The 21,685-nt window shown below is 45.0% G+C and overlaps 2 protein-coding genes across 6 annotated transcripts in view; one reads left to right on the top strand and one right to left on the bottom strand.

The window, feature by feature from the left end:
* Window positions 1–2,836: 2,836 nt before the first annotated feature.
* On the top strand, window positions 2,837–9,543 carry ddit3 (DNA damage inducible transcript 3). Of its 3 annotated transcripts, none has more exons than XM_021570111.3 (4): window positions 2,837–3,019; window positions 4,378–4,442; window positions 4,971–5,176; window positions 6,485–9,543. In XM_021570111.3, exons 3-4 carry the CDS (start codon window positions 5,021–5,023, stop codon window positions 7,316–7,318), a joined length of 990 nt encoding a protein of 329 aa, XP_021425786.2. In that variant the 5' UTR covers window positions 2,837–3,019; window positions 4,378–4,442; window positions 4,971–5,020; the 3' UTR covers window positions 7,319–9,543. The 3 variants fall into 3 exon arrangements, with proteins under 3 accessions (XP_021425786.2, XP_021425784.2, XP_090062580.1); XM_021570109.3 differs by having other exon boundaries at window positions 2,839–3,019; window positions 6,482–9,543; XM_090206454.1 differs by having other exon boundaries at window positions 2,850–3,019; window positions 3,611–4,442; window positions 6,482–9,543.
* mars1 (methionyl-tRNA synthetase 1) overlaps window positions 9,491–21,685 on the bottom strand; it is an 81,537-nt gene continuing 69,342 nt past the window's right edge. The window contains exons 17-23 of one of the 3 annotated variants that reach the window (XM_090206447.1): window positions 21,466–21,570; window positions 19,024–19,219; window positions 17,910–17,981; window positions 17,452–17,481; window positions 14,554–14,706; window positions 12,590–12,841; window positions 9,491–10,169 (exon numbers count right to left, since the gene is read on the bottom strand). In XM_090206447.1, the coding sequence (XP_090062573.1) occupies window positions 10,020–10,169; window positions 12,590–12,841; window positions 14,554–14,706; window positions 17,452–17,481; window positions 17,910–17,981; window positions 19,024–19,219; window positions 21,466–21,570 (958 nt within the window). In that variant the 3' untranslated portion in view covers window positions 9,491–10,019. Of the gene's footprint in view, window positions 10,170–12,589; window positions 12,842–14,552; window positions 14,707–17,451; window positions 17,482–17,909; window positions 17,982–19,023; window positions 19,220–21,465; window positions 21,571–21,685 lie in introns of those variants that run through there. The other 2 variants (XM_090206448.1, XR_016488098.1) reach the window with 2 other exon arrangements.

Raw genomic sequence — 21,685 nt, 5'->3', positions numbered from 1 at the left:
GTGCCAGGTTTCCTCCAGACGTGACATTCAGGACAAAGAGTTCAATCTTGGTTAAATCAAACCAGAGAATCTTGTTTCTCATGGTCTGAGAGTCCTTTAGGTGACTTTTGTCAAACTCCAAGCAGACTGTCATGTGCCTTTTACTGAGGAGTGGCTTCCGTCTGGCCACTCTATCATAAAGGCCTGATTGGTGGACTGCTGCAGAGATGGTTGTCCTTCTGGAAGGTTCTCCAATCTCTACAGAGGACCTCTGGAGCTCTGTCTTAGTGACCATCAGGATCTTGGTCACCTCCCTGACCAAGGCCCTTCTCTCCAGATTGCTCAGTTTGCCCGGGTGGCCAGCTCTAGGATGAGTCTTGGTGATTCCAAACTTCTTCCATTAAAGAATGATGGAGGCCACTGTGTTCTTGGGGACCTTCAATGCTGCAGAAATGTTTTGGTACCCTTCTCCAGATCTGTGCCTCAACACAATCCTGTCTCAGAGCTCTACGGACAATTCCTTCGATCTCATGGCTTGTTTTTTTGCTCTGACGTGCGCTGTCAACTGTGGAACCTTTTTAACAGCTCTCGAGTGGCGCAGGGGTCTAAGTCTCCCGGGTGGTGCAGCGGTCTAAGGCACAGCATCTCAGTGCTAGAAGCGTCACTACAGACCCCGGTAGACAGGTGTGTGTCTTTCCAAACCATGTCCAATACATATAATTTACCACAGGTGGACTCCAATCAAGTGGTAGAAACATCAAGGATGATCAATGGAAAGAGGATGAACCTGAGTTCAATTTCGAGTCTCATAGCAAAGGTTCTGAATGCTTATGTAAATAAGGTTTCTGTTTTTTTAAATTTTGAATACATTTGCAAACATTTCTAAAAACCTGTTTTCATTTTGTCATTATGGGGTATTGTGTTTAGATTCATGAGGGGGAAAAAATAATTTAATCCATTTTAGAATAAGGCTGTAAAGTAACAAAATATGGAAAAAGGGAAGGGGTCTGAATACTTTCCAAATGCTCTGTACATTGGTCTGTCTTTCATATACCTGTTTTACAGTTCAATTGTGTCATTTATTGATTTCTCTATAACCTACAACCGTTTGTTACTCTTGTGAATAACATTGCCTTATTTTTTTGTCCCGAGCATCAATGTTATTATTAGCTACTGTATTAGTATTTAGTTGTTAGGCCTATGATTATCATCATTAGAACTAAGAAATTAGATAGGCTTATGGAATAATATTGTGGTGTAAAATTATGTTTTGCTTTTTATAAAAACACTGTTGCTCATCCCATCACAGACTATGATAACAAAAAACCCGGCCAGTGCCAACACCGTGGCAACAAAGCCCCGTGTCCTCTAAGTATCCCATTAACGAATACTATATACACACGCTACACGACCGGACTCAATAAACAGACATAGTATTTCGCTCAACTACTCAGCAACAGACCCTCAAGTCGTGACGTGGAAAACCGAGGCTCATCGAGCGCTTTAACCCTGGTCCCGGAGACCGGAGCTTTCTATTCGCTACTCGCGCACGCGACGCGTCTCATATCGGCGCTGTTGCTGGGCTGGTAAACTGCGGGTGTTGTTGCACGGTGCATTTAAACACTTGTCTGTCTGTTGGAGTTAAGGAATTAGCCGTTATTAAGTGTCAACGGAGGAAATAACATAGGAAGTTAAAGACGTTATTATAAAGACAATGCGCGTGTTGGTTTTAAAGGGTTAACCTGAATTATGTATGTTTTAATATCAGTTTTCATCAACACTGGCAGCTTGTTCATGATCATCATCCCGCAAGGCACAGATAGAGGGGAGTTTAGGAACTCGCGATCGAGAAGTGTGGGATGTTGTTTTAATAGCCCGCGCCCATCACTCCACACAGAGACATGAGAGCAATATAAAAATAAACGAAATGTCTGAAATGAATATCCTAATAGCACGGCATTCCTTTAGAATAAACACATCCAATAAAATAAAATAAAAAATCCATCCCTATAGGGTTCAATTTCATTATGTTTCCTTTGAGACAAGATGGGGATGCTACCTATGGCATACATAGGCTATATTGTTATTGTTTCATTTGAGAGAAAAAAAATACGTTTGAAGTTGAATTTGTTGCAGCAGACCATACTACTATTGTGAAATAATATTATACACACAGAAAGCAGGACGGAGTTGGACTTTAAAGCATTTTATTACTCTCACAAACTTGAATAGTGTACAATGTGGCCCTCACGCGCATAAAGAAAACGGTCCCCAAACATAAAGATAAATACCGGAGAATAATAGAAGCAAGCCTATATCAAAAAACGGAAAATAAAAACCGATCTATTATTGGATACAAAACGAGCCAATATTCCAAACAGAGTTGCTTTCTTTATTCCTTTCACAATATCCTACAACTGAACATAAATTATAAATAGCCTATAGTGTCGCCTAATATTTGTGAGCAAAACTTTCTTTTGACATTCTAAAATATTCTTGCATAAGTGTATTTTTTGTATTTTTGTTAGAGCCAGAGACTGTTAAATAAAACATGCTCTGGTTCTCCCGGTCTTATTTCCGACTAGAAATTGGTTGCCAAGCATTGCATCATTCCTTTCATGTGACTCCCTTACGCCCCAAATTCGTCCTGGCTGCATCACATCTGCACGTCACACAAACTACCCAGAGTGGAGACAAACTACTGGCCCTTTAGAGCCCGCCTTTACTGTAGAATACAATTACCAATTGGATGTCGCCAAGCAAAATAATTTAGCGCGTAGATTACTATTGTACCATCTGGTTGTCAGTCATTTCATCATCAGCTAATGGGCTTCGGTTAAGTAAAAAAACAAAAAACAAAACTTCCCGTCGAGTTCGGTTGGCGTCACCATATATAAAGATCACCGGGAGTTCCTGAAAAATCACATTCAGTATCCTAAGCCGAACAATGGTTAACATGAGCTATCACCAATCTCAACTAAAATATTTACACAGTCCGAACCCAAGACAGTCGAGAAAGCGAAGTACTAAAAGGAAAAGGGTAAGTGTATTTTATTCTGATTAGTTTTTAAAGTTGCTGATTGTCTTTTAGGGACTTCTATAGGAGTTCTAATTTTAATTTGGCAGCTGATCGTCTCTCGTTTCTCCTTTTGGAAAAGAATGTGAACGTTGTTTGGCAACTTTCCCCATGTCTGTTTTAGGACAGCAGTTGCCGTGTGCAATTATAATTGACATTTGTTATATTTATATCCAAGATTGAGAGGGATATTTGACTTTGACCCCCAAGTGGCGTTCTCTCTGCTACGAGCTCTCTCGCTCTCAGAAGTTTGACATAACAGAGACAGCTGAGCTGTCAAACGTTTACATAACGTTTTACAAAGTTTTGTTTCGGGTTTTATTAACTTATTATTTACTGTTATCAAAGTTCAGGCTTTTGTTTGATCAATCTATAAGATGTCATTTATCCAGACATTATATTTGTTTTGTTAATAGCCTATTAAATAACACAAATAAACACTTATTTGTCTTGACAGAATAAGATCGCATGGCTATTCGGAGTGGACTTTTCATTAGGATAGTATAGAAAGGTTGTCATCGTCTCATCCCGGTGTTTTGTACCGTTTTCACGCAGGCTTTTGTTTCGCCGTCCTGTTCTCTGATTCCATGACGTAATGCCTTGGCTGGGAGAACCAGCGCAGCCTTACCTCACCACATCCGAGAAACACAGCCTGCAGTTGCATAAATATCACCTTTCTGAAAATCTATTCTTCAAAGAATACATGATAGAAATATTCTTCATAAAAGTATTGGCCAAGAATTGGGCTGCATTTATTGATGAATGTCTCCTTGTCTATGTCATGCTGTGTTGAGGTCCCAGGTTATTTCACGTCCACCAAGTGGTTTTTAAAGTACCTTTAACTATTTAATGTCAACGATAAACCTCTATTTTTAGAAGAAAAAAATGTTGCGTGTTGGGAAGATTGCATGTGGAAATCTATTTGTTCTTTTTCACGAGCTTGTGTAAATCGAAATCAAGGATGTTTTGATCGAAATAGAATTCATTTTGGACTGTGGCAGGAGCCCTCGAGGCCCTACGGAGTGACCGGTTTTTGGATGATTTTCCACACACACACACACACACACACACACACATTTTTTTTTTTTACCAGAAAATGACCAGTTATTGTATTCATTTAATCCACATCAAATCAGTTTTATAGGCCTGCCTTCAACCATTTTTAACAATGCTTTGTCAAGTTGAGTGCCTCAGCTATTATATTTTCAGTAGACATCAGCTGTTATAAAATATACATTTATGTTCCTTTAAGCACATTCTAACATCTCAACACACTGTATTGAATAATCGTTGTGTTAATTAATGCCATATATTCTTTCTAGACTTGTTGGGACAAATTATCGCCAACGACCAATTGCCAGACTTGATCCTAAGAGGCTTTCAGAAGGTGAATTGAGTTTCCTCGTTCCTTCTGTTGATTTCAGGGTTGTTTTTACTGACTGTTGTATGACCAGTTAACCTCATTATAACTTTAGATCAATGCATTTATTTTAAAAGATTTTAACGTGATAATGTTTGAAATTAAGTCATCACTACAGCTCGTGTTTTTGACAATGTAATTCTATATAAAAAAAACATTGGTTTTTGCAGTAGACCCATGTGTCCACTAAGTGGCACTATTTGACCCTTTAGTGGAAAAAGTGTCTATTTTCAAACAATATAGAAATTACAATATTGTTACTTTGTTCAATTGCTTATGCTCCTTCAACTCTTGATAATTTCATCACATGTATTAACTTAGCTGTGCAATAGAACAGTCTCTCTTACATATAGCTTTCTCCTGAGTGATTTGAATATGGATCCCGATGCCTAGCCTATTGTTAAGAGAAACCACATAACAGTTCATGCAGGAGATATATTAAAATAATTATTTCATCATTCTAAAACTGAACCCTCCTGTCTGGACAATCCACAGTCCTGGTCCAGCGCGTTCCAGCGTGTGTCGACTGAGTAACGGAGCGAAGGATGACTGCCGAGTGGCTTCACCTGCCCTCTCCGTACCCCCCAGGTGTGGGACCGCTGTGTGGTGCAGAGTTGGAGGCGTGGTATGAGGACCTGCAGGATATACTGGGATCAGACGGGGGCGGGGCCAAATTGGCGCGTGCCCCTCCCTGCTCTGAGGTCAGTTGAGATTTTAAAAATAGTTTTGATCTATATGGATTGATCTATCAACGATGACTGATTGATCTATCAACGATGACTGATTGATCTATCAACGATGACTGATTGATCTATCAACGATGACTGATTGATCTATCAACGATGACTGATTGATCTATCAACGATGACTGATTGATCTATCAACGATGACTGATTGATCGATGATCGTCGACGTGTTTCGGCTTTTGAATCAGTTGTTTCCTTCTTCATGATGCAACTCTTTCCACAGTGCTGATGTAAGAAGCTCCTTCGACATAACCATTCCCTAACGTACACACTCTCCTCTGTCCTTTCTCCTCTTCTCTGCCCTTTTTCCTCTTCTGTCCTTTCTCCTCTTCTCTGCCCTTTCTCCTCTTCTCTGCCCTTTGTCCTCTCCTCTGTCCTTTGTCCTCTCCTCTGTCCTTTCTCCTCTTCTCTGCCCTTTGTCCTCTTCTCTGTCCTTTCTCCTCTTCTCTGCCCTTTTTCCTCTTTGTCCTTTCTCCTCTTCTCTGCCCTTTGTCCTCTCCTCTGTCCTTTGTCCTCTCCTGTCCTTTCTCCTCTTCTCTGCCCTTTTTCCTCTTCTCTGTCCTTTCTCCTCTTCTCTGTCCTTTCTCCTCTTCCCTTTCTCCTCTTCTCTGTCCTTTGTCCTCTCCTCTGTCCTTTGTCCTCTCCTCTGTCCTTTGTCCTCTCCTCTGTCCTTTGTCCTCTCCTCTGCCCTTTCTCCTCTTCTCTGCCCTTTTTCCTCTTCTCTGCCCTTTTTCCTCTTCTCTGTCCTTTCTCCTCTTCTCTGTCCTTTCTCCTCTTCTCTGCCCTTTCTCCTCTCCTCTGTCCTTTGTCCTCTCCTCTGTCCTTTCTCCTCTTCTCTGCCCTTTGCCCTCTCCTCTCTTCTCTTCTCCCTCTTCTCTCTCTCTCGTTCTCTTCTCTTCTCCCTCTCTCGTTCTCTTCCCCTCTCTCGTTCTCTTCTCCTCTCCCTCTCTCGTTCTCTTCTCCTCTCCCTCTCTCGTTCTCTTCTCCTCTCCCGTTCTCCTCTCCCTCTCTCGTTCTCTTCTCCTCTCCCGTTCTCCTCTCCCTCTCTCGTTCTCTTCTCCTCTCCCTCTCTCTTCTCCTCTCCCTCTCTCGTTCTCTTCTCCCTCTCTCGTTCTCTTCTCCCTCTCTCGTTCTCTTCTCCCTCTCTCGTTCTCTTCTCCCTCTCTCGTTCTCTTCTCCTCTCCCTCTCTCGTTCTCTTCTCCTCTCCCTCTCTCGTTCTCTTCTCTTCTCTCTCTCTCATTCTCTTTTATTTTCTTCAGAAGGAGCCGGAGTTCCTAGATGTTCTGGAGAGCTGTTCCCTGACATGGCTGACAGACGGGGTGGGAGTGGGTGTCGGGGGCGAGGCGTGGGACGGAGGTGAGGGGGTCCAGAGGGTCACAATCCCGGAGGAGCCTCCTACCCATCCACCCCACCACACCTCCTCCAACACCTCCCGTCCGAGTCCAGCTGAGGAAAGGGTGGAGAGGCAAGGGGACAGGGAGGGAGGGAGGGATGGAGAAAGAGGTGGCTCAGGAGGAGGGGGCCTTTTGCCCCCAGAGTTCTTTGAGTTGCTGAACGAGGGAGGGGTGGGCATGGTGGAGACCGGAGGGGTGGGCATGGTGGAGACAGGAGGGATCATGGTGGAGACAGGAGGGGTCATGGTGAGCGGTAGCCACCACCATCATCATCAGCTTCATCATCACTCCGACAATGTCCAACAACCTGAGTCTCCCTCCGCCAGCGAGGAGGAAAACACCTGTGTCCCCGACTCTCCCTCCTGCTCTTCCTCCGCCTCTCCCTCCTGCTCTTCCTCTGCCTCTCCGTCCACCTCTCTCAACTGCTCTCCTCCTTCCTCTCCTACTAGCACCTCGTTCTCCTCGTCTCGGCAGGACAAACGCAAGAGGGGCAACTCTCTGTCCTTCCCTTCCTCCGGCTCACACTCATCCTCCTCTTCTGCAAAGAAGAGCAGGAGAGAGAGGGAGCAGGAGAACGAGAGGAAGGTGCAGGAGCTGACAGATCAGAACGAGAGGTTGAAAGCGGAGATAGACCGACTGGGAGAGGAGGTGCAGAGGACACGCCGAGCCCTGATAGAGAGACTAGTTAACACCAGGAAGTGAGGGAGGAAGGAAGTAACAAGGCAGAAAATGAGCATTTGGAATAGCAGGTTGGCGGTGAAGGGTTTAACATGATGGTGACTTTGAAATGCATTTTCTAGACAGCACTAAGAGAGAAACCAAAATATATGTTTTAAGAAGAAAGTTAAATGATCATTTTCTGAAAAACTGTATGAGAACGTAAGAAGGAAAAGGGGTAGATAAAGAAAGAGCGAGCGATGGAAGAGCAAGTCAAAGGAAAAGCACGGAGAGAAAGAACGGTGGCAGACAGATGGACGGTGGCAGACAGATGGACGGCAGACAGATGAACGGTGGCAGACAGATGAACGGTGGTAGACAGATGAACGGTGGCAGACAGATGGACAGTGGCAGACAGATGGACGGTGGCAGACAGATGGACGGTGGCAGACAGATGGACGGTGGCAGACAGATGGACGGTGGCAGACAGATGGACGGTGGCAGACAGATGGACGGTGGCAGATAGATGAACGGTGGCAGACAGATGAACGGTGGCAGACAGATGGACATACAGGAGGAAAAGGAGGAAAAGTTTCAGAAGGTGGATGGGTCATGCTCTCTGTTGAGAGGTTACAGTGTACTGTATCTACATGTAGGGCCGAGCGTCTCAGGAAGCATCTTTGAAATAGATGGGTTAACTAACGTAGAATGATTGGGCCGTTTATGTTATTCAGTCTAGCGCAGAGTTCAGTATGAAGTACGGATGGGTTAGATTCAATTAACCGATTGGGGCCTTTGATTCCAAAAATGAAGGAATTGATTCGGAAGCATCTACCTATGAAGATTGTGAACCAACACCTATCCCAAGCGTTGCATGGGTCACGTTCATTAAGCATCAAATGCAAAGAAACAAAGTGGGACTACATGGACAAAAAACAACAACATTTGTTCAGTTCTGTTGCAGAACATTTTAAAGTGTTTTCTGTTGGGTGCCCTAACGAATGCGATTGTGATTGGGCGTTTTGCTCGTTAAGCCGAGTGAAGTGATTAGTGAAAATTCTGATTTGTTTCGGGGTGTCGGCATCGATTCCAAAATTATGGCTAATCAAAAAAAACTGCAGAGACCATCAGAGATCATATTTCGTGTCCAGTTTGTGGAGTAATATAGATAATATAGTAATAATAATATAGAGCTCAGGAAAGTTTGTCAGTCAGTAACTCAGTACTTATATAAGCCGCTACGGCTTTACTGTGCGTGGATAGTTTTATACCTAGAACGTGGATAGTTTTACACCTACAACGTTGGATTTACACCTAGAACGTTGGATTTACACCTAGAACGTTGGATAGTTTTACACCTAGAACGTTGGATTTACACCTAGAACGTGGATAGTTTTACACCTAGAGTGTTGGATAGTTACACCTAGAACGTGGATAGTTTTACACCTAGAACGTTGGATAGTTTTACACCTACAACGTTGGATTTACACCTAGAACGTTGGATAGTTTTACACCTAGAACGTTGGATTTACACCTAGAACGTGGATAGTTTTACACCTAGTGTTGGATAGTTACACCTAGAACGTGGATAGTTTTACACCTAGAACGTTGGATAGTTTTACACCTAGAACGTGGATAGTTTTACACCTAGAACGTTGGATAGTTTTACACCTAGAACGTTGGATAGTTTTACACCTAGAACGTTGGATAGTTTTACACCTAGAACGTTGGATAGTTTTACACCTAGAACGTTGGATAGTTTTACACCTAGAACGTGGATAGTTTTACACCTAGAACGCTCATCTTTTTCTATCAAATTGACTGAATTTAGTGGTAGTGATATTTACAATGTAGAGCTCTACCCTGATTCACATATAAATATATTTTATATACTCCTGTATTATACGAACACAGTTCTACTGAAATAAAACCTTCACTGTACCCATATTGATTCAACATTTTCACTGTAAATGATGCATCGGTTTAGTGGTTGAATTATTTCTGTTAAATTACGAGGAACTACTTTGTTATTGTATGTTTGGAGTTGCAAATTAAATCCTTTAAAAACATTTTTATTGCCTTGGAATGTCTATTTGATTGAAATGTAAAGTGAGATGAATATCAGGTCCAAACAAACGCTTTAATCTTTGAAGGTGTCAAATTCAGAAAATAATAACATTTCAGCCTCTGTTTCTGAATCCATTTATCACAGAATTTGCAAATGTTGTATTTATTTGATTCAATAAATGGGAAGTGGGAATATGTAAAAACATTACTTTTCTTTCTTTTATATTTTTTATATAACAATATTACAATATCATTATGCAGACATCGTTCTACACACACTGACCTGAACTACTGGCTGCATAGTGACAGTAGAACCGTAGCCGGGTGCCACCAGCCTGGTCGCAGCAACACCATTTTATCTCTCTTCACGATACCGTGATAAAAGGACGGGGAACTCACCGAGCCAGCAGCCTACTAGAACCTGCTACTTCGAGTAAAGAGATGTAGAAATAGTCTTGACTGAATATTTTGTAGCAGTTTTGAATTTTACCCCCCCCCCCCCCCTCTTCGATTAATGATCTTTCCTATTACTATGTCCCCATAAGCATCAAAACGTCGTCTTCCATCCTGTCACAGATGTTGTTTATGTGTCTCATATTTCTTCTCATTATTATTCAAATCTTGCCTCTACTTCTCTCATATTTGTCCAGTCTCTTGTCGGTCTTCTCTCTCTTTCTAATCACTTCTTTTTCCCTTTTGTCAGCACTGGTTCCGGGTTCTTTCCCTCAGCCAGGGACAGCTGTTTCTTCAGTTCCAGTAGTTTGGTGACCTCTGCTCCAATCACAGTTTTCTCTGCCTTCTGGCCCTTCAGGGTCCGGACCTTCTCGCCCTGGTAGAGAGCAGAGAGCAGGTTAGACTGACGACATTACCAACTAGCACCTTCTCCCCCTGGTAGAGAACAGGTTAGACTGACGACATTACCAACTAGCACCTTCTCCCCCTGGTAGACAACAGGTTAGACTGACGACATTACCAACTAGCACCGTCTCCCCCTGGAAGAGAGCAGAGAGCAGGTTAGACTGACGACATTACCAACTAGCACCTTCTCCCCCTGGTAGAGAACAGGTTAGACTGACGACATTACCAACTAGCACCTTCTCCCCCTGGTAGACAACAGGTTAGACTGACGACATTACCAACTAGCACCTTCTCCCCCTGGTAGAGAACAGAGAGCAGGTTAGACTGACGACATTACCAACTAGCACCTTCTCCCCCTGGTAGAGAACAGAGAGCAGGTTAGACTGACGACATTACCAACTAGCACCTTCTCCCCCTGGTAGAGAGCAGGTTAGACTGACGACATTACCAACTAGCACCTTCTCCCCCTGGAAGAGAGCAGAGAGCAGGTTAGACTGACGACATTACCAACTAGCACCTTCTCCCCCTGGTAGAGAGCAGAGAGCAGGTTAGACTGACGACATTACCAACTAGCACCTTCTCCCCCTGGTAGAGAACAGAGAGCAGGTTAGACTGACGACATTACCAACTAGCACCTTCTCCCCCTGGTAGAGAGCAGGTTAGACTGACGACATTACCAACTAGCACCTTCTCCCCCTGGTAGAGAGCAGGTTAGACTGACGACATTACCAACTAGCACCTTCTCCCCCTGGTAGAGAGCAGAGAGCAGGTTAGACTGACGACATTACCAACTAGCACCTTCTCCCCCTGGTAGAGAGTAGAGAGCAGGTTAGACTGACAACATTATCAACTAGTCAGTTAATTAATGAACACCATCTCCCCCTGGTAGAGAGCAGAGAGCAGGGTTAGACTGACAACATTACCAACTAGTCAGTTAATTAATGAACACCGTCTCCCCCTGGTAGACAACAGGTTAGACTGATGACATTACCAACTAGTCAGTTAATTAATGAACACCTTCTCGACCTGACATAGATAACCCAGTGGTTGAACACAGTGAGTCAGTATTATCAACTAATTAATTCATTACTAGCTAGATACTTTCGTCATAACAAGCTAGACTGTCGTCATTACAAACTGGTAAATCAATATCTAAATGCCCCTTCACTTGGTCTGCACAAGGTGTCAAGCTCACTGAGGGGTCAGGTGTAGAAGTTAGCTCACTGAGGGGTCAGGTGTAGAAGTTAGCTCACTGAGGGGTCAGGTGTAGAAGTTAGCTCACTGAGGGGTCAGGTGTAGAAGTTAGCTCACTGAGGGGTCAGGTGTAGAAGTTAGCTCACTGAGGGGTCAGGTGTAGAAGTTAGCTCACTGAGGGGTCAGGTGTAGAAGTTAGCTCACTGAGGGGTCAGGTGTAGAAGTTAGCTCACTGAGGGGTCAGGTGTAGAAGTTAGCTCACTGAGGGGCCAGGTGTAGAAGTTAGCTCACTGAGGGGTCAGGTGTAGAAGTTAGCTCACTGAGGGGTCAGGTGTAGAAGTTAGCTCACTGAGGGGTCAGGTGTAGAAGTTAGCTCACTGAGGGGTCAGGTGTAGAAGTTAACTCACTGAGGGGTCAGGTGTAGAAGTTAGCTCACTGAGGGGTCAGGTGTAGAAGTTAGCTCACTGAGGGGTCAGGTGTAGAAGTTAGCTCACTGAGGGTCAGGTGTAGAAGTGGGTAACAGTTAGCTCACTGAGGGGCCAGGTGTAGAAGTGGTTAACAGTTAGCTCACTGAGGGGCCAGGTGTAGAAGTGGGTAACAGTTAGCTCACTGAGGGGCCAGGTGTAGAAGTGGTTAACAGTTAGCTCACTGAGGGGCCAGGTGTAGAAGTGGGTAACAGTTAGCTCACTGAGGGGTCAGGTGTAAAAGTGGGTAACAGTTAGCTGGCTGAGGGGTCAGGTGTAGAAGTGGGTAACAGTTAGCTGGCTGAGGGGTCAGGTGTAGAAGTGGGTAACAGTTAGCTGGCTGAGGGGTCAGGTGTAAAAGTGGGTAACAGTTAGCTGGCTGAGGGGTCAGGTGTAGAAGTGGGTAACAGTCAGCTCACTGTAGCCGTTTACGTAATTGAAACTTAGTTCTCTATTGAAAAACAGTGGTTTGCTTGGCGCAAATGCCGTTATTGGGCGTGTTATGTGAAGTCGGGTCATTAATACCAGCTAGATAGTCCTCATTACCTCAAGCCCACCCATGGATACACGGACATGACTTGAAATGCTATGGTTCTGTCACTTTACACATGACTATGTCCCGCATGGCAAAGTAACGAGACATTTCTGGTGAAAATCATGTCTTAGGGCCCAGTTATTTCATTGTGTCACCCCTAATTCCTAATTCGTTACATTTGTTCCCCCCCCATCTTACCTGTTCTGCCACAGCCAGTGTTAACTCCCTGGCTCTCTCAGAGTCTGCACCGTTCACTGCAGTCTGAGCAGCCGGATCTGAAGCTGGGGTCGTAGCAGGCTGGGCGTTCTTCTTCCCTTTTGTCAGCACTGGTTCTGGGTCCTTTCCCTCAGCCAGGGACAGCTGTTTCTTCAGTTCCAGTAGTTTGGTGACCTCTGCTCCAATCACAGTTTTCTCTGCCTTCTGGCCCTTCAGGGTCCGGACCTTCTCGCCCTGGTAGAGAGCAGAGAGCAGGTTAGACTGACGACATTACCAACTAGCACCTTCTCCCCCTGGAAGAGAGCAGAGAGCAGGTTAGACTGACGACATTACCAACTAGCACCTTCTCCCCCTGGTAGAGAGCAGAGAGCAGGTTAGACTGACGACATTACCAACTAGCACCTTCTCCCCCTGGTAGACAACAGGTTAGACTGACGACATTACCAACTAGCACCGTCTCCCCCTGGCAGAGAGCAGAGAGCAGGTTAGACTGACGACATTACCAACTAGCACCTTCTCCCCCTGGTAGAGAGCAGGTTAGACTGACGACATTACCAACTAGCACCGTCTCCCCCTGGTAGAGAACAGAGAGCAGGTTAGACTGACGACATTACCAACTAGCACCTTCTCCCCCTGGTAGAGAGCAGGTTAGACTGACGACATTACCAACTAGCACCTTCTCCCCCTGGTAGAGAGCAGAGAGCAGGTTAGACTGACGACATTACCAACTAGCACCTTCTCCCCCTGGTAGAGAGCAGGTTAGACTGACGACATTACCAACTAGCACCGTCTCCCCCTGGTAGAGAGCAGAGAGCAGGTTAGACTGACGACATTACCAACTAGCACCTTCTCCCCCTGGTAGACAACAGGTTAGACTGACGACATTATCAACTAGCACCGTCTCCCCCTGGTAGAGAACAGAGAGCAGGTTAGACTGACGACATTACCAACTAGCACCGTCTCCCCCTGGCAGAGAGCAGGTTAGACTGACGACATTATCAACTAGCACCGTCTCCCCCTGGTAGAGAACAGAGAGCAGGTTAGACTGACGACATTATCAACTAGCACCTTCTCCCCCTGGCAGAGAGCAGGTTAGACTGACGACATTACCAACTAGCACCGTCTCCCCCTGGTAGAGAACAGAGAGCAGGTTAGACTGACGACATTACCAACTAGTACCTTCTTCCCCTGGCAGAGAGCAGGTTAGACTGACGACATTATCAACTAGCACTGTCTCCCCCTGGTAGAGAACAGAGAGCAGGTTAGACTGACGACATTATCAACTAGCACCTTCTCCCCCTGGCAGAGAGCAGGTTAGACCGACGACATTACCAACTAGCACCGTCTCCCCCTGGTAGAGAGCAGAGAGCAGGTTAGACTGACGACATTACCAACTAGCACCTTCTCCCCCTGGTAGAGAACAGGTTAGACTGACGACATTATCAACTAGTCAGTTAATTAATGAACACCTTCTCCCCCTGGTAGACAACAGGTTAGACTGACAACATTACCAACTAGTCAGTTAATTAATGAACACCTTCTCCCCCTGGTAGACAACAGGTTAGACTGACATTACCAACTAGTCAGTTAATTAATGAACACCTTCTCTCCCTGGCAGACAACAGGTTAGACTGACAACATTACCAACTAGTCAGTTAATTAATGAACACCGTCTCTCCCTGGAGCAGAAATAATGTAGAATAGAAGAGTCAGTCATCAGGACAAATATCACGTTTCGATATTTGATCGAGAGGTAACGTGAGCACCAGGAATCATCCACATTACACAATATCCCACATTGGTAACAATGTCCCAATATCAGGACGTCACACCAACGAGACATTTTGGAAGAAAATCATGTCTTAGGGGACGATTATTTAATTGCTTAAACTTCCATTGTTTCACCCCTAATTCCTAACATTTGTCCCCCCCCCCCCCCATCTTACCTGTTCTGCCACAGCCAGTGTTAACTCCCTGGCTCTCTCAGAGTCTGCACCGTTCACTGCAGTCTGAGCAGCCAGACCTGAAGCTGGGGTCGTAGCAGGCTGGGCGTTGACATCAGTCTGGGCGTTGACATCAGGCTGGGCTGTCGTCTTTGGCTAGAATAGACGGGTTTCATGTGTTAAGCAATTCTTCTCCAACAATCACTAGTACATTTCACTCTCAGAAAATAAACATTTGTTGTTAAGAAAGCTATCATACAATGTTAATGTGTTAATGGGAACAACAAAACTAAGACATTTTCATTGCCTCAAAAATAAATTAAATAAAAGCACACATTTTCTTATTTTATCCGGAGCGATAAAATCTAATTGTTTAGTATGAGTTAGTGTGCATTAATGAAGACATATGGGCCACACATGAAAAGAACACCAATATGGAGTGTTAACAGTGTCTACAGTAATATGGAGTGTTAACAGTGTCTACAGTAATATGGAGTGTTTTAACAGTGTCTACAGTAATATGGAGTGTTAACAGTGTCTACAATAATATGGAGTGTTTTAACAGTGTCTACAGTAATACAGAGTGTTTTAACAGTGTCTACACTAATATGGATTGTCTACAGTAATATGGAGCGTTAACAGTAATATGGAGCGTTAACAGTGTCTACAGTAATACAGAGCGTTAAGTGTCTACAGTAATATGGAGCGTTAACAGTGTCTACAGTAATATGGAGCGTTAACAGTGTCTACAGTAATATAGAGCGTTAACAGTGTCATGACGTTGGCTGGGGGTAGGTTTATGACAGTCATAAATACCCACCACCCTTTTCCTCTCTCTACCCTACTGTTGGGACTATTGAAAATCCTTTGGTTAACATAGAGATTCTGGGAACATCAGAAGGTGGGGGGAAATGAACTATATTCTGGTAATCCGACCAGTTGAACATATGCGTTGGTACTTAATGAATATGATGTCAGTTCGGTTGTCATCTGAGACATTCTCATCAATGATAAGATGACATAAACTCTACAGTGGAAAGTCTACACATCAGAGTTATCAGATTCACATGGAATTGTTGTGCAATTTAAATGTTTGAATATGAAATAATTGGTGAAAAGATTAAATGTAATTTTAGCTTCCAAATGAGAGATTTGGGTTTTCAATAAGTTAGGGCTCTGCTCAATCAGTGGCCCACCCACGTGAAGAGACATTGGTTATAACCAATGAAACACGCCCTCCTCTCCTTTCCTATATAAAGCCTTGACGACAATGTAACCTCCTGTTGTGAGGACGACGGTCCATATGTTGAAAAGGACTAACATGTCAACTACAGAACGAAGCCAACCTCAGCGTGAGCTTTGGTTGCGAATGGTATGAACTTTGAACTCTTATTCGCTACAGAAGTGATACCTCCTAGCCGTTGAGTTAGCAGCAGCAGCTGCAAATGTGGGCTAGGAAAGGACGGACAGAGTATCCCATCTACCAATGACGACACTACAACGTATCCCGTTCACCACCAGAGACACTCTTCAAAAAACAAAGGACTCGGTTTGGCAACACGGTCTTCCATCTACCACCAACCTACTGAAGCGCAGCTCAGAGTAAAGATTTATTGCATTTTCCTTTTCCAAATGAGTGGTAATTTAGAATGCATAAAATACTGTATTTACGATAGCACAGCTTCTTCCCTTAGTTCTTCAGTCTTCCCGCTCTTTCACTCAAACCCAACCCACTTTTCTTTGTGTAACCAGCTGTCATATCTGTTCCGCCCACTAGGGACATTTTCCTTTATGACATCATTTGTAATCAATGTATGATTCATTCTGTGTATTTGTAATTCTGTGTGATTAGATAGGTATTTAGTAAATACATTATTTAACACAATTATGTATTGCTGATTCAACTTGTTAGCCAGGGTTCGTGAAGATCACCAAGAATTTACAACTTCCAGATGAGACTGAATTAAGGTGACGATTAATATTGACTGCTATTGATGTAAAATATTACTAGGTCTTTAAGAGTTTATTCGGAAGATAACAGCTCTATAAATATTATTTTGTGGTGCCCGACTTTCTAGTTAATTACATTTACATGATTAGCTCAATCAGGTAATATTAATTACAGAGAAAATATTTTATAGAATAGCATGTCATATCACTTAATCCAGCATAGCCAAAATCACGACAACAGTAATCTGGAGTGTTAAGTGTCTACAGTAATATGGAGCATTAACAGTGTCTACAGTAATGTTAAGTGTCTACAGTAATATAGAGCGTTAAGTGTCTACAGTAGTGTTAAGTGTCTACAGTAATATGGAGCATTAACAGTGTCTACAGTAATGTTAAGTGTCTACAGTAATATGGAGCATTAACAGTGTCTACAGTAATGTTAAGTGTCTACAGTAATATGGAGCATTAACAGTGTCTACAGTAGTGTTAAGTGTCTACAGTAATATGGAGCATTAACAGTGTCTACAGTAATGTTAAGTGTCTACAGTAGTGTTAAGTGTCTACAGTAATGTTAAGTGTCTACAGTAGTGTTAAGTGTCTACAGTAATGTTAAGTGTCTACAGTAGTGTTAAGTGTCTACAGTAATGTTAAGTGTCTACAGTAGTGTTAAGTGTCTACAGTAATGTTAAGTGTCTACAGTAATGTTAAGTGTCTACAGTAGTGTTAAGTGTCTACAGTAATGTTAAGTGTCTACAGTAGTGTTAAGTGTCTACAGTAATGTTAAGTGTCTACAGTAATGTTAAGTGTCTACAGTAATGTTAAGTGTCTACAGTAATGTTAAGTGTCTACAGTAATGTTAAGTGTCTACAGTAATATAGAGTGTCTACAGTAGTGTTAAGTGTCTACAGTAATTGTATCACTCCATACAGAACACACAGCAAGGTGAGATACCTTCGGTTTGGCTTCTTCCTCCTCCTCTGGCTGGAAGGAGGGATTGAGGACAAGATTTAGATAAAGGCCCACTCCTGAATTTAAAAAAAAAACCAAAACGTCTGCCCTGCCACTGTGGTTTTGAGGAGGGATCGAGGAGGAGAGGATATCGATTCCCCTGCACCTATTCAAGGTACGCCAACGCACCCCTTCTTGAACAGTCATGAGCCTTATAATATAATTCTTATTATAATACACTAAGCTAAGAGAGCAGCACTGTCTGAGGACAATACCGCTGTACTATATTACCGTTGTCCGTTTGGCATTTCATCTACCTACCTGTTGAAATATCAAAGTAACCATCCTGGAATTTTATAAAAACACTCTTTTTGGTTCAAGTAAATGTTCCTTTCACTACCGGTATCTAATTTACACTATTTTAGTCTGTCATCTCTTAACCTTCACCCCACTGCACTGACCTGCTGTCCTCCAAACCTCTTCTTCAGAGACTCGATCTGTTCGGACTCTAGTTTCTGGAACAACGGGCTGACCTGCGTGAGACGGAGTGAGAGGGACAGAGAGAGAGAGACAGGGACAGAGAGAGAGACAGGGACAGAGAGACAGGGACAGAGAGAGAGAGAGAGAGAGAGAGAGAGAGAGAGAGAGAGACAGAGAGAGAGAGAGACAGAGAGAGACAGAGAGAGAGAGAGAGAGGGACAGAGAGAGAGTGAGGGACAGAGAGAGAGTGAGGGACAGAGAGAGAGTGAGGGAGGGACAGAGAGAGAGTGAGGGAGGGACAGAGAGAGAGTGAGGGAGGGACAGAGAGAGTGAGGGAGGGACAGAGAGAGAGAGACAGAGAGAGAGACAGGGAGAGACAGCGACAGAGATAGGGACAGAGAGAGACAGAGACAGAGAGAGAGACAGGGAGTGACAGAGAGAGAGATGGAGTGACAGGGACAGAGATAGGGATAGAGAGAGACAGGGAGAGAGATAGGGACAGAGAGAGCGTGAGGGACAGAGCGAGAAAGAGAGAGAGACAGAGAGAGACAAGGACAGAGCGAGACAGGGACAGAGAGAGAGACAGGGACAGAGAGAGACAGTGACAGAGAGAGACAGGGACAGAGCGAGACAGGGACAGAGCGAGACAGGGACAGAGCGAGACAGGGACAGAGCGAGACAGGGACAGAGAGAGACAGGGACAGAGCGAGACAGGGACAGAGCGAGACAGGGACAGAGAGAGACAGGGACAGAGAGAGACAGGGACAGAGAGAGACAGGGACAGAGAGAGACAGGAACAGAGAGAGACAGGAACAGAGAGAGACAGGGACAGAGCGAGACAGGGACAGAGAGAGACAGGGACAGAGCGAGACAGGAACACGAAGGAGTTGGAATTTAGACAACTTTATAGTACAAATTCAGACATAGTAATATTAAAATAAAAACATGTTTAAAATGCCATAAATGTCTCCAAGACAAGAAGATTATACTGCTAAGAGCTACTGAGTCTCTAATCAACATCAACATCGTAGAAATATAATGGAACACGTGACAAAGTGATTTCCCTCTGTTCATATCTAACAGATCTCTCCTCACCGTGCCAATGTGATGCCCGGCGGGCAGAGAGCAGACGAAGTTCCCTGTGCCCTGCAGCAGGGTCCCGGTAACGGAGGGCGGAGCGTTCAGCTGCTGGCGGATGGTGTGACTGACCGTTGGCATGTAGGGCTGGAGCATGACGGACAGCAGGCACGCCACATTCACAGACACACCTGTCACTGTACCCGATCGCTGCCTGGAAGAGGGGGGGAGGAAGGGCATTACTGAGAGAGAGAGGGACAGCAGGCATGCCACATTCACAGACACATCTGTCACTGTACCCGATCGCTGCCTGGAAGAGAGAGAGAGGGGGAGGAAGGGCATTACTGAGAGAGAGAGGGACAGCAGGCACGCCACATTCACAGACACACCTGTCACTGTACCCGATCGCTGCCTGGAAGAGGGGGGGAGGAATGGCATTACTGAGAGAGAGAGGGACAGCAGGCATGCCACATTCACAGACACACCTGTCACTGTACCCGATCGCTGCCTGGAAGAGAGAGAGAGGGGGAGGAAGGGCATTACTGAGAGAGAGAGGGAAAGCAGGCTCGCCACATTCACAGACACACCTGTCACTGTACCCGATCGCTGCCTGGAAGAGGGGGGGAGGAAGGGCATTACTGAGAGAGAGAGGGAGAGGAGGCATGCCACATTCACAGACACACCTGTCACTGTACCCGATCGCTGCCTGGAAGAGAGGGGGGGGGGCATTACTGAGAGAGAGAGGGACAGCAGGCATGCCACATTCACAGACACACCTGTCACTGTACCCGATCGCTGCCTGGAAGAGAGAGGGGGGGGGGCATTACTGAGAGAGAGAGGGGGGGGAGGGCATTACTGAGAGAGAGAGGGGGGGGAGGGCATTACTGAGAGAGAGAGGGGGGGGCATTACTGAGAGAGAGGGGGGGGAGGGCATTACTGAGAGAGAGAGGGGGGGGAGGGCATTACTGAGAGAGAGAGGGGGGGAGGGCATTACTGAGAGAGAGAGGGGGGGAGGGCATTACTGAGAGAGGGGGGGAGGGCATTACTGAGAGAGAGAGGGGGGGAGGGCATTACTGAGAGAGAGAGGGGGGGGCATTACTGAGAGAGAGGGGGGGGAGGGCATTACTGAGAGAGAGAGGGGGGGAGGGCATTACTGAGAGAGAGAGGGGGGGAGGGCATTACTGAGAGAGAGAGGGGGGGAGGGCATTACTGAGAGAGAGAGGGGGGGAGGGCATTACTGAGAGGGGGGGGAGGGCATTACTGAGAGAGAGAGGGGGGGAGGGCATTACTGAGAGAGAGAGAGGGGGGGGGGGCATTACTGAGAGAGAGAGGGGGGGAGGGCATTACTGAGAGAGAGAGGGGGGGGGCATTACTGAGAGAGAGGGGGGGGGGAGGGCATTACTGAGAGAGAGAGGGGGGGAGGGCATTACTGAGAGAGAGAGGGGGGGAGGGCATTACTGAGAGAGAGAGGGGGGGGCATTACTGAGAGAGAGAGGGGGGAGGGCATTACTGAGAGAGAGAGGGACAGAGAGTGAAAGCGAAAGAGAGAAATTCGACATACCAATTAGGATCTGGCTAAAAAAATAATTGAATCAGCTATAGAAGCCATTGCCCTGTATGGTTGTGAGGTCTGGGGTCCGCTCACCAACCAAGAATTTACAAAATGAGACGAAAACCAAATTGAGACTCTGCATGCAAAATTATGGAAAAATATCCTCCGTGTACAACGTAGAACACCAAATAATGCATGCAGAGCAGAATTAGGAAGAAACCCGCTAATTATCAAAATCCAGAAAAGAGCCGTTAAATTCTATAACCACCTAAAAGGAAGCGATTCCCAAACCTTCCATAACAAAGCCATCACCTACAGAGAGATGAACTTGGAGAAGAGTCCCCTAAGCAAGCTGGTCCTGGGGCTCTGTTCACAAACACAAACACACCCTACAGAGCCCCAGGACAGCAGCACAATTAGACCCAACCAAATCATGAGAAAACAAAAAGAGAATTACTTGACACATTGGAAAGAATTTACAAAAAAACAGAGCAAACTAGAATGTTATTTGGCCCTACACAGAGAGTACACAGCGGCAGAATACCTGACCACTGTGACTGACCCAAAATTAAGGAAAGCTTTGACTATGTACAGACTCAGTGAGCATAGCCTTGCTATTGAGAAAGGCCGCCGTAGGCAGACATGGCTCTCAAGAGAAGACAGGCTATGTGCTCACTGCCCACAAAATGAGGTGGAAACTGAGCTGTACTTCCTAACCTCCTGCCTAATGTATGACCACAGATTACACAGATCCACAAATAATTTGAAAACAAATCCAATTTTGATAAACTCCCATATCTACTGGGTGAAATTCCACAGCGTGCCATCACAGCAGCAAGATTTGTGACCTGTTGTGTGTGTGTGCGCGCGTGAGTGAGTGAGTGAGTGAGTGAGAGAAATAGACAAACCTGTCTGTTTCGTCTCCTTTAATTTTCTTCCAGGGTTCGTTGACCTGGATGTACTGGTTACCGTGGCGAGAGATGTTGAGGATACACTTCAGGGCATCCCGGATCCTGATAGGGTGAACAGAACAGAGAAGATCCTGATAGGGTGAACAGAACAGAACAGATCCTGATAGGGTGAACAGAACAGAACAGATCCTGATAGGGTGAACAGAACAGAACAGAT

The sequence above is a fragment of the Oncorhynchus mykiss genome, chromosome 17 (genome assembly GCF_057628025.1).
Source record: "Oncorhynchus mykiss isolate SJ-2025 chromosome 17, ASM5762802v1, whole genome shotgun sequence".
Lineage (NCBI taxonomy): Eukaryota > Metazoa > Chordata > Actinopteri > Salmoniformes > Salmonidae > Oncorhynchus > Oncorhynchus mykiss.
The sequence above is the reverse complement of the archived record's forward strand: the minus strand, read 5'-3'. Positions and strand labels throughout refer to the sequence as shown.